Source organism: Meriones unguiculatus, chromosome 14, assembly GCF_030254825.1.
Source record: "Meriones unguiculatus strain TT.TT164.6M chromosome 14, Bangor_MerUng_6.1, whole genome shotgun sequence".
NCBI lineage: Eukaryota > Metazoa > Chordata > Mammalia > Rodentia > Muridae > Meriones > Meriones unguiculatus.
This window is the reverse complement of record NC_083361.1, coordinates 72439070-72452277: the sequence shown is the minus strand read 5'-3', so window position 1 is coordinate 72452277 and position 13208 is coordinate 72439070. Positions and strand designations below refer to the sequence as shown.

The 13208-nt window shown below is 38.0% G+C and overlaps 1 protein-coding gene across 6 annotated transcripts in view; it reads left to right on the top strand.

Annotated features, from left to right (window-relative positions):
• Positions 1–11735, top strand: part of Zfand6 (zinc finger AN1-type containing 6) — a 68022-nt gene extending 56287 nt beyond the window's left edge. For 5 of the 6 annotated variants that reach the window (XM_021660441.2, XM_021660442.2, XM_060367486.1 and 2 more), the window contains 4 exons: positions 63–163; positions 5788–5832; positions 8812–8925; positions 10806–11735. In XM_021660441.2, coding sequence (XP_021516116.1) covers positions 63–163; positions 5788–5832; positions 8812–8925; positions 10806–10954 — 409 coding nt within the window. In that variant the 3' untranslated portion in view covers positions 10955–11735. The remainder of the gene's footprint in view (positions 1–62; positions 164–5787; positions 5833–8811; positions 8926–10805) is intronic. The other variant, XM_060367487.1, reaches the window with a different exon arrangement.
• The last annotated feature ends 1473 nt before the right edge of the window (positions 11736–13208 follow it).

Genomic DNA, 13208 nt, shown 5'->3' with positions numbered 1-13208 from the left:
TGACCAGAGAAGAAAATTATTAAAGAAAATATGTTAAAAAAATATATCTTTTGCTTTTCTAGCCCTGTATCAAATCAGTCACTTTTATCAGAATCTGTAGCACCTTCCCAAGTGGACAGTACATCTGTGGACAAAGCAGTATCCGAGACAGAAGACCTGCAAGGTTTGCATATGATGGCGTGTGCTTGCTGTTTATTAATGCCTGACTTCCATAGGCTAGGTGCCAGAAGAGAGTTGGGTATTAGAAAAGTAACGGCTTGGATAGTTTATTGTGAGAAGAGGATTTTATATTCTCAAATATTTAATTGACTAGAATGTTGGAATCCATTTTGCACTTAAACAGTTAGATCAGCATAAAGAGAATATTCAAGTCTGCTTGAAAAATGTAATTTGAATGACCAGTAGAAGTATTACACTATTATGTTCTGTTCTTTCGGGCAGTTAAATGTAAAAACTTCCCTCTCTCAGCTCTGGGATTGCTGGCTTGCAGGAATCTGGCTGACTTGGTTTTGACTGATTATCTGAGAGGCTTTTCTTCTTGGTTGCCAGGCACTCCTCTTCCCATGTGACCTACAGTGCAGTAGTCACATCCAGCTGCTTGCATTCATAGTGTGACACCCCATGCTCTCACCCTGGTGCCATGGATTCAAGTGACCTAAGAACTCTGAGAAACTTATCTGAAGGCATTTTCCTCTAAATGGGGAGGCATTTAAGAGGCTCTTAATCTCTTTATTATCCTGCAGCCAAAGGAGTGTACTGTGCAAAGATAAGTTCAGGGATGTGAGACAGCATGGCAGGGTTTCAAGGGAAAATACACTGACTTTTGCATCATGCTTGGTTTAGATGTGGTGGTAACAGATGAACTAGAATATTAAATTTAAGTTTGTTGAATTTTATATTAAATAATATACATAGCTATTCTATGTTACCAGGTCAGTATTTGACCAGATTTATCTATTTGGGCAGATTTTGCTACAGGAAGTGACTAGATGGCCAACATAAATATTTTAATCTACCCACAATTACTATAAATCCATAAAGTACAATTAGTGAACAATATTTTTGTAGATAGATAAGTTTAAGGAAAGTAGGGATGTGGGTTATTTTACATGGAGAAAAGGGGAAATGTTATCCACTAATTATAAAAACTATCACAGGTGCTCTCAAAGTTTAGCTTTATCACAGTGTTGGTGATTATATTGCTTTTGATAGAGAGGCTAAAAAGGTATTGGTTACAGAAAAGTTTTTTTTTTATATTTGTTTTTATTTCCATGTATGTGTCTGCGTGTCATCTGAGCGTGGGTACAGGGGCATCTGATCCTCCAGGAGCTGAAGTTACAGATAGTTGTGAGCTACTCATTGTGGGTGCAGGAATTGAACTTGAGTCCTCTGCAGAGCAGTTTGTGCTCTAGAATGCTGAGCCATCTCTCTAGCCTGTTACAGAAAATGTTAATGAGTGAGGCAGAAGTGATAGATTTAAAATTTGAGAGAGTTTATTTGGAAGATGTAGGTAAGCAGAAGAAAAGTGATGAGGATTGTACCTGAAATTCGGAAAGTCTGATATAGACTGCTAAAAGTGAGAGTTTGAAAGCAAAGCAGGAAGGTGACGAACAGAAAACAGAGGCTCTGGATCCTGATTAGTTTCAGGCCATAGACGAGACCAAAGGAGGGAAATGGTTTTGGGAGGTTAGCAGAAAAGGAAGAAAACAAAGCTACCACTCCTCAGCTTAAACAGAACATATTTTAGATTGCTGTCTGTGAAAAGAATTTTTAAAGATTAAAAGTACTACTGGGTGTGATGGCCTATGCCATTAATCCCAGGAGAGGCAGGCAGATTTCTGTGTGTTTAAGGCCACAGACATTCCAGGACGGTGAAGGCTGTGTAGAGAGACCCTGTCTTAATTAAAAAAAAAAAAGCTTAAAGGTTCAGTAAGAGTTGAACAGTTTGACAAAGGGTAAAGATTATAGGTAGGTGAATTAATATGCAATAATGGAGGTACTCTACACCATTCTGATGTATATGGAAATCCAGTTCATCCTGAGTACATTAACCGAAAAAGTTGTGCTGTCATATTAGGAAGACTGTGAAATGGTGTTAAAATTTAGATTCTCTTTTCACAAGTATGCTTTGAAGTACATTTAGATCAGTATTAACGTTTAAGTTCCTTAAAGACTTAGCATTTATAACTTCAGCATGACAGAATATTGAACAAAGTATAGGTAAACTGAGTTTGATGTGTGTGTGTGTGTGAGTTTGTGTGCATGTGGGAGCTAGAGAATGGGGTGTCTTTTCTCAGTTGCCATCCCCCCTCTTTTATTTTCTGACAGTCTTGTTTCTAGCCAGAATTTACCAGGTTGTGTAAAGTGAGTGGAGTGATTATAAGCACATGCACTAGACCCAGCTGGTTTTTAAAGTATAAGTTCTGGAGGACTAAGTGCAGGTCCTCATGTTTGCAGAGCAGACACTTTACAGAGTTGTATCCTTCCCTGAACAGCCTCTTTAAAAAACAGTTAACTTATTTTTAAATTTAAAATATTTTCTTTTTTTGTCAACACAAATATAAATATGCTTCTTTGTATATAGATACTTAAAAGTACACACACTTCCTCTATACAAATCAAAAAATGATGTTTTCATCTATTGAATGAATGAAAAAAAAAAGACAGAAAAGGCCCCTGCAACACACGCACATGATGCTGGAGGTAGAACCCCAGCACCAGCTGTGGCTTTCTTCCCTTGATTGGACTATATGGTGCTTGTGGGCTTGGGATTCCCAGGATGCATCTTGCTGCCGTATCTAGCCTCACTGTTTGTCAAGTAGATGGGATTGACTGGTTAGGCAGGCTGCTTGGTGTCCATGGGTATATATTCCAGTGTCACTGGCACTTTCAGAATAGCGTTTTCTCTGTAGGTATTCTGTTTATAATTAAGGGTAGGTGGTACTGCTTTCATTTGGCATCATGGCTCATGCTTAAATGAAAGTTTAGCTATATATTTGTTATCTAATTATCCTTTTTAATTAAAAAAGATAGCAGCTTCTCAAGCTTTTAAAAATCAATGTCAGATTTCCAGTTCATAAAAACCAGTTTAAAGACAAGATATGTGTGCATTTTGGTGAATTCTACAATACTGTACTATACTTTGGTTAATGTCACAGCCCTCCAGGTCTTGGGTGATACAGACTGAAAAGAAGATGGGATTTAGATGTAGAACTTCTGATTTCATATCTACATGCTCTCCTGACAACATTTCTTTTTTTAATTTTATTTTTATATTAATTACAGTTTATTCACTTTGTATCCCAGCTGTAGCCCCCTACCTCATCCCCTTCCAACACTGCCCACCCTCATCTCTCCCATGCCTCTTCCCAAGTCCACTGGTAGGGGAGGTCCTCTGACCCTAGCCTATCTGGTCTCATCAGGACTGGCTGCATTGTCTTCCTCTGTGGCCTGGCAAGGCTGCTTCCCCATTAAGGAGAGGTGATCAGAGAGCCAGCCACCGAGTTCATGTCCTAACAACATTTCTACACTATATTTTCATTATTTTTGAATCATGTTCACCTTACAATTTAAATTTAAAATAATTCAGATCACAGAGGCAAAATGAGCTGTACAAACAGTGAAGGATATTTTTACTTTGTATATTACCCAAGTGATTTGGGAGTTACAGGAAACCTAAGAGAAAAGATGACTTATAAAGCTTTTAGAATGTAGAATGAATCAGTGTTTGGGGGGAGGGGTTGGGCTGTCAAGGACAAAGCAGGGCAACCAGAATTCTTAGGGAGAGTTGTTAGTTCAATAGTTCATGGAAGTAGAGGAACTGTTGGCTAATCTAGAACTTTTTTTTTTTAGGACAGCTTACATGGGGCAGATGTCAGGGATTTCATCAGATTTTGAAGAATGGGTAAAAACAGCCAAGACAGTCTTTAAAAAGTTTCAAGACTTAACAATTCCCAATTTCAAACTTTATTAAAAGATACAGTAATCCAGACTGAACTGCTGTCATGAAGGTGCTCACACAGATCAGTGGAATAGTATTAAAATAGTCCAGAAATACACTCAAAAGCTTAAGGGCACTTGATATTAAACAGAAGTCTAAGGTCATCTAATAAGAAAATGAAAAGCTGGTAAAAAAAAAATGAGTTTATTTTATTTATGAGATTTATAAAAGATTAAAAATTTATAACATATCCAAAAGCTACATAAATATAAGACCTAAGACTGTAAAAACTCTGAAAGCTAGTGTACATTTTGTACCCTTAGATTAGAAGTTTAAGTAAGACACCTAAAGCAAAAGCACCCAAAGAGGATGGATGACTTTTTGTTTTCATGAAAAGAATAGAAAAGCAGCACAGAGAATTTTCATCATCTGTCTAACAAGAGTGAATAAAGAAAATTTTCTGCTGGAGGATGGAACTCAGTGGTAAGACACTTGGGCAGCAGGCATGGGTTAGTTTAAATCTGTGCTAGCTATACAAATAAAGAAAGCATAATAACCATCCAGTGAAAACTGGTTCAGTTCCAGCATCCACATGGTGCTTGGCAACCATCCATAACTCCACGGGCACAAACACGCACAAGGTGCACGTAATACATACAAAGCTCACATAAAATTAAATATATAAGTCTAATAAATAATTTAAATACAGCTTGGGAAATTCTCAGAGAATTAATAAGATATTTTAAAGGAAAGAAAAATAGGCAAAAGGTATGAATAGGTAATTTTCTAGAGAAGTTGTGCAGACTGACAGCCAGCAAATGAAAGGATGCTCTGCATTAGTAGTCACCAGGGAACTGCAAAAGCAAACCCATAATGACTTAGCACGTGGCCCCTGGCAGAATGTTGCAAGCATAGCAATAACAAGAGTTGTTTTGGTGTGTTGAAATTGGGACACTTACACATTATGGGAATTAAGAATGGTGTAGATGATTTGGGAAGCATTCTAGAGTTTCTCAATAAGTTAAGGATAATTGTCAGGTGAACTAGAATCTTCACTCTTTTAATTCTGAAGAAAATGAAAGCTTGTCCTCACTTGGTGCTGGAGCTTTCTGGAATTGTTCTTGTCTTTCACTGTGTGGCTTCTGGGGGTTGGATTCAGGGTGTCAGGTGTACCAGCAAACATCCTTACCTGCTGAGCCATCTTACCAGCTGTTTCTACTTAATGTGATTCCTGGAAAATAATACACAGGACTTACTTGTTTTGAATGCTAGTACTAGTGCTAGTCTGATTTTCTCTTGGAAATTAAATTTTTTCTCATTTTACATAGAATTTTTAAACTAGGAAGAACTTAAATTTTGCTCTACTTCAACCCACTTGCAAGAAAATGGACTCCAGAAAGAAAAATTAAAATTATCTCAGTGGACGGTTGTAACTTTCTGCATTGAGTGAATGAGTGTCTAAGGGAGCGTTTGTTCTGTGTCAGCACTGGGTGCAGAGCAGAAGAATGATTTCAGCACTTCAAAACCTTATTTTGATCCTTCTCTGGGTTGGAACCCTGTGGTAGAGTGCTTCTCTTACATGCTTGGGCCCTGAAAATGCTGCATACCAAAAAAAGCTTTGTCTAATTATTGAGAATTGCCAAGACTGACTGAGGAAAACTATGTTCTGTAGAGGTATCCACCACCAAGAGAAAGTAGACATATTAAGACAATTTGGGGTTACTATCAATGTTGTCCCAAGTTCAGTTTGGTTTTTCACTGTGTTTATAACTATGCCCCAAACAGAGATGGTGTTTAAATTGTGTTGTATGCTTACTATTACATTTCTATTCTTTTTCTGTTTACAGGACCCAGAGCAGAGGGCCTTGTTCCTCTTGAATGTGATCCTCCATGTGGGTAGTTAAACCACTCTTACCTGTCCAGTGCTTTCTGAAGTATCTTAACAGTAATGTCTGTTAGACTGTATCTACTCAGGATTTTAGTGAGCAATTCAGCTAGAAAACATAGTTCTGTTGATTTTGCTGCCTTTATGTTGTTAGATTGGCCTCCCCACAGACCTGTATGGCCAGTGGGTATAACTAGACAGTCACTTCTTGTTAATTACTGACAGTTGGCGTTGTATTTCTAATTCTCATTTTCCTGTATGACAACCTATCTAGTTCTGAAGAAACTGTCTTTACTTTGGCTTTAAGCTCAGAAAAACTGTCTCTTTGGCTTCTTTGCTACTAAGATAACTCTATTCAGGATTGAATAGTTCCGGTAATATAAACAGAATTAGGTAAGGCATTCTGTGGTCTTAAATAAGCCGAGGAAACAGTAATCTCTTGGAATCAGTCCTTCACAGAGTCCTCGTGTCTTACTTCTGAATGTATTTAAACTCGGGGTGTTCATTGTTTACATTAAGGTTGTGCTGATGTTTGAGTTGACCGATGTTCACATCATCTTTTGGAGCTGTATGTGATACTCAGCAGTCCAGATGCGAGCTCTGGCTTATGAGTTTTTTCAGACAACAGGCCAGTCTTTAACTTCAAAGTTGCATCTGTCACTGGTGATTTCTTAGGTCTTCAGGGCTAATCAGCAAATTTCACAGGTGTGTGACACCACTTGTGTTCAGAATAAGAACATGAATTTTTACTCATTTCCAGATATTTCTCAAATTTGTCTCAGTAGTTAAACCAGTTTTATTTAGAAATCTGTGTTCCTGTTACTGACATTTAGGCATTTGACTACCATATGTTTTAGAAAACACATTAGATATTATGGCTTTCAAATTTTAAAGACAATAAATATACAGACTCATTTCTGATTACAGTTTAAATAATTGTTTTCAAGTTCTGTTTATAGTGTCAAGCCTTACCTAATATTTCTAAAGGCAGGGACTAAAACAAGACATTGACCCCTTGTTCACGGTTCATTCACATTCTAAGAATGCCTTTTTTTTATAGAATAGATGAAGTTTATGTCCATAGTTTGTTTAAAAAATGCATTGTAGCCAGATGTAGGGGCTCACACCTCTAATGCCAGCACTTGGTTCCGGCAGAAAGATTACAGTGAGTTTGAGGCTAGTCTGGGCTGCTGAATGAGAGCCTGACTCAAAAACCATAAGTAAGAAATTATCTGGCCTGGCTTTAGCTTGTGTAATGGAGATGTTGTTTGCAGAATTCTTTATTACCATTCATTTATTCATAAATAATGCATGGTGTTTTTTTTGGTGTAACTTTTTAATATTAATGAGTTAACATAAGCAGGTTATAGTCCACTAAAGTATTTGAGTATCTGCTGTAAGTAGCTGGTTGTAAGAGGGGCGGTACTATGGCTATGGGAGTGTTCTCCACAGATTAGTGGATAAAAGTCTTAGTACAGATCCACAGTTGCAACAGGATAGGCTCTTGTAAAGAGGTGAGGAGACAGGTTCTTGCCCTCAAAGAATTTAGTTAAGCTAGGTTACATCAAATAAACAATTATAGGAGCTTTTTAAAGTACCATAGGGGCACAGGCTAGGGTTTCCTATTCCGAGACTGTGGCTTACATCACTGTAAACAGGAAAGACAAAATGGAGTTAGTGGCTAAAGATTAAGCACAGCCAGAGCCTCAAAAGAGCCCATAGGTGAGAGAGAAGTTTGTCAAAGGAAGTCAGGCACTGAAGTATCACTCAACCATGTGGCAGCTTAAAGAATGATGTAACATGGTCAGAGAGAGAGAGTGACAGAAATGGTGAAAGTCCCTGGACCTTACCCTGGAGAATGGAGGAGAACCATCAGGATGTTTTTAAATGTATGTTTTTCACCTACAGCAGATGAGTTGAGGAAGGATTGGATGGTGCCAATAGCAGGGTAATAGAGTCAAAAGCTGCAGAGACTGTTGATGAGGGAAGGGTAATAGATCTTGATTTAAAAAAGACATAGTTGAAATGGGAAAGCTTTTTGGGTGGCTTGTAGATTTGAGCCAGAAGCATATTCCCAGAACAGTCGGAAGGAGTGGTGACTCATGGGAGAGGCTCTGATGATAACAAAATGGTCAAATTGGAACTTGACCCATGATAGGCCACTTACTATTTCCAAGCTAAATGTTGTGTGTGCAGAGCAAGGTTGCAGACTATGTCTCTAGGGTACTCAAGAGGGCCAGAGAGACAAGTAACAGGAAAGGACACATTAACAGGGTTTGGTCACAGTGAATTCAACCTGAGTCTCAGTGTATCTGCTCCTGATTTTAGTATGAAAATGTATTGTTTGTTAGTTTTGATCTTAATTACATCATTTTAAGGTTTCCTTATATCTGATTTTTTTTCCTAGCATCTTTAGTGCTTTTGGGAGTGGGGATAGGGTTGAGAAAGAATTTTATTTTGTTACTGTGGCTAGACTTTCACTTAACTCTGTAAATGAGGTTCAAACATCAATCCTCTGGTTACTGGATTATAGGCATGTGCCACAACACTTGGCTTGAGTGGTTTTATGTGAAACATTGAGAACATGGGTATTCCTCTTTTCTGGGAAGTCTGTGGAGATCAGACTGTGAGCAGTGTTAAGTTTTCATATGACTGTTTTCTTGTACCTTCCCTTAGACTTCCTGGGTGGTTGGTGTCTGTCTCTGTCTCTCTCTCCCTCCCTACTTCAGATACCAAAAAAAGAAAGTCTGTAAACCACTGTTTAGAAACACAATTAGTGTACTATAGATTACCTTCTACCTGTGCATTTAATGAAAAGAGGGTCATGCTTTATAAAAATTGTAATTTTATGAATATCTTTCCTGATATAAATCAGTTCCTCAGCTAGACTTTAAATCTGTGGGATACTGTGGGGTGAGTGTCAGCCACCACCCAAACACTAAATCTTACTGAATAATTAAATTTACTACCCTCCTGTTTTTCTCAGCTTCAGTAGCAGATACAACACAGCAGCCATCTGAAGAGCAAAGCAAGTCTCTTGAAAAACCAAAACAAAAAAAGAATCGCTGTTTCATGTGCAGAAAGAAAGTGGGACTTACTGGTAAGGGCTGCCTTGGATGGTTTAAAGTTGAGTGCATGTTTTGGAATAACTTAAGCTCACTGTTATTGACCAGTTAAGATTGCTGCTGCCTCTGAACATTGGTGTTTGGGTACATGTTAGCTTCTGGACTGTCTTTTTTTTTTTTTTTTTTTAAGCATTTAAAAATTCATGTCAGCTGGGTTTGAGAGTATTTGACAAGTAAGGTCAGTGAAGTGAGTGCTGGCAAAGAGCAAACATGAGTCTCTTGCCTTCAAGGAGATGGTATTTTGGGGGGACTTTGAGCTGTGAAGTGTTTTATGTAAAATGGTGTTGATCATGGACCACACATGGTCAGTGAGCAAAGCAGCCTGATGCTCTGTAGGAGATATCACTGATAATTCCTGGTGCTGTAACTCAGCTGTCAAAATTGTTAAAGGGGAATTACTCAACAGTATTTAGCAAAGAATGTACATTAGGTGCAGTCAGACTGCCCTGGGCATTCAGGGACAGTTATTCTGTGATCAGCATATATAAACCAAAGTAAGAAGAGGCCTGCCAAGGAGAGTGTAATCCTGTCTTCTGATGAGGGTACTGTGGGCTGAGGCAAGGTCAAGCCTTGTATTGGGCTTTACTGGAAAGTGGTGCAGCTACAGATAGTTTTGCTTTTTGTTTACTTGGGCATTGTGCCAAACATTTGTATAAAAATCATAAAATTCTGAGTGAAAATTACACTTCAAAGGGGGCATGGTAGGAGCACATGCCTGTAATCCCAGCACTTGGGAGGTGGAAACAAAAGGATTAGGTGTTCAAGACCAGCATATGCTACATGAGATTCTGTCTCCAGAAACTAGAAATGAAATGATACCTTGGGATCACTTATTGCTAAAGAATGGATTGACCCTAAGGAAGACTAAAGTGTGATATCAAAGATAACCTAAACTGCCCCATTCCTCCAATATTAAAATGTACATATTTACTACCAAACATGTTCTTTAAAAGGGTAAAGTTTCAGACTTCCCGACTATAAGGCTAACACTTAGTTTTCATCTAACTTGGCTATTGTTTGCTCCAGTTTTCTATTAAATAAAATTTCAAAATACATTTTTAAAGCTAAAATGCAGTAAAGAAAATAAACGTCAGTTCTTAATTAAAATATTGATTATTCATGAGCTCCATTTCCCCAAATCCATTATAACATAAAAGCCTGATTTGGAGAAGGAACACTGTCACTCTCACTGCAGCTATCTGTGAGTTTCAACACACAAGGCCTATGCCTATAGTTCAGTGGCTTTGATTGGGTAGTTATTGTATATTGGACACTCACCTGATCCTTAGAGTAATTGGTGAATTCATAAAAAGTGCAGACGGGGCTTGGGGAAGCTAGCAATTTGCCTTTGATAGTGGGGGGACTGACACACATGGAGCTCCTTCTACCTTCTCCCCACAGAGCAGTTCATCTCCTGAGCCCTTAGCAGAGGGGATTAAAGGTGTTACATTGCTACTCAGCAGCAGCTCTTCCAGATTGGCTGGTCTGATTTTAATTACATGTTACAATTGCCTTCTCACAGTAGGCTTGTTCTTACATTATGCTTTTTCAGTTTAAAAATGATCTATTTTCAATTTAGCAGCCCTCATTTCATAGGAAGAAGTTGTGACCCATGTCACCAGGTGCGGAAACCAGCTCAGAGAAGTAATCAGAGCTTGCCCTAGTGAAAATAAGTATTTGTAGATAGGAGTAAGAAAAGAAAGGAAGCTGTCCAGTAGTGAGTTAAGAATAAAGCTTTTGGAACTTCGCAGTAATGCTTCATAGACTTAAAGACAGTCTTACTTAGCGCTCGCTCTGAGAAGGACTTGATATTTGGCCCCTGTCTAACTGGCACTGCCCACGTCTCTGTCTCCAGGGTTCGAATGCCGGTGTGGGAATGTTTACTGTGGCGTGCACCGCTACTCAGATGTTCACAGCTGCTCTTACAATTACAAAGCTGATGCTGCGGAGAAAATCAGGAAAGAGAATCCAGTAGTTGTTGGTGAAAAGATCCAGAAGATTTGAACTCCTGCTGGAATACAAAATCCTTTGATCATCTGCAAACTAAAAATTGACTTGAGGTTTTTTTTTCCTAGTCCTTGGGAATGTAGAGCACCGTATCTTGCATAGACCTTTGAATCATGCATGTCATCAGAAGAATAGATTTTTGTTTTTGTTTTGAAAATGACTCTGAACATTTATTTCCATTGCAGTTTCTGTGGCTGAAAAGAAGTATTATCCTTTTAAGATCATTTTAATTTTAGTTGAGTGCAGAGGGCTTTTATAACAAATGTTGAGAAATTCTGGAGGGCTGTGATTTTTCCAGTATTAAACATGCATGCGTTGATCTTGCAGTTTATTTCTCATTGTGTATGTATATATAGCTTTTCTCTGCAGCACGATTCCCTTTTGATAATGCCCTTCTGGGTACAACTAGTTATCAGTAACTGAATGTATCTTAATCATTATGGCTGCTTCTGTTTGTTTTGTTTTTCATTAACAAAGGTTATACATATGTTAGCATATAGTTTCTTTGCACCCACTATTTATGTCTGAATCATTGTCACAGGAGAATATGTGCTTATGACATTCTAAATTTGTTGGTTTTTTTTTTCTTTTTCTTTTTTTTTTTTAAGCAAGGGAAAGAAAAGCTGAGTGCATTTCACTGCTGACTGCAAGTTTCTTTCAGATTACTTTTCATTGGTCTGTGTGTGCACAATATGAAGAATGATCCGGTCATAGTGCTGTATTTATGTTTATCCACCAGTCTTTGATTAAATAAAGAGGAAAACCAGAAAAAAAAAAAGTGCTACTTTTTTCCTCTTCTTTATGGTAGTTAATTTTGTCTTGTTAAATGTTTTAGGGCTTTGCTTACCTAATTTCATAGGAGCACCACTATTACTTGACTCACCTCTAATCATGGCTAGTTTGTTATGACAAGTTATATTCCTTTGTGTTGAAGACCTAGCATTTTTTTAAAACCATGTTACTGAAAGGTCATACATTCTGACCCTCATCTGACTGTCCTGCAATCTGTCACAACATGTTAACATCTAGTGGGGTTTCTTTACTCCATAGGATTAGAGGCATTCAAACTGTGCATCAGTAGAATTATAGACTCAGAAAATCCTGCAAAGACATATTTGTCCTCTGGTTTCCAGACATTTTTGGAAGTTAGCCTGTATAAAAAAACAGGCCGTGGCTATACTTTACAAAATTTTTATATAAAATTTCTTAATTTTAATCATTAATGTATATAATATGGTTTAATATCAAAATTATATATGTAGCAGATCACATGAATAGAATTAAATGAGGATTAACCACTGTGACTGTCTCAGTAGATTCAAATACAGTAAACTAGGGCCATGGAGATATGCATCTGTAGTTCCAGCACTTACCAGGCAGATCACTGCATGCTCAAGGCTAATCGGCTCTATACAATAAGCTCCAGACCAGAGCTATATAGTGAAAATTTATCTTGAGGGGGAAAAAAAAAAAAAGCTCATTCACAATTAACAACATAACTGGATTAGAAAGGGATCAGTTATCCAGGTGGTGACACACACCCTTAATCCCAACACTTGGGAGGCAAAGACAGACATATCTCTGAGTTTGAGACCAGTTTGGTCTACAGAGTGAATTCCAGGACAGCTAGTGCTACATAGAGAAATTCTGTATCAAAAATGAAACAAGGAAAGATTGGGGGGATTGAAGAGTCCTGTGTATCTAGCCTTAGATTTAACATGTACTTGAGGACATCTGCTACTGTGCTTAATTTATGCAGGTGTATGTAATACTGGAGATGAGGCCCAGACTGCATGCTGGGCAAGTACTCTGTAGACCTACATCCTAGCCAGAAATTTCTTGGGGCCAGTGAGATAGCTAAGTACAAAGTGTATGAAAGTGCTTCCCACAAAAGCTTGATTTTAGAATCCAGAGTTCTCTGACATTCATGGGCAGACACACACAGAGTAGTAAAGCTAACAAACAAAATTATAAAACTTTTTGTTTAGACTGATCCTGTCTATGTAAAACAGATAAAGAAAAGCACCTATCAAAAAGTAGAAGCTGTTTCAAAGTGAGAAACAGGCGCACTGCCCCCTTTTACTGCTTGTGTTTAGAATGGTGGTGGTGCATATTCTAGCCGCTAGAGCAAGACATCCATGAGCCAGAAGAATGTTCAGTTTTTTAACTGTTTTGTTTTTGTTTTGAAAAATAAACCTTAATAAATCCAGAAAGAAGTCACTAGACACAATAAGGTTTAGTTAGGTGGCAA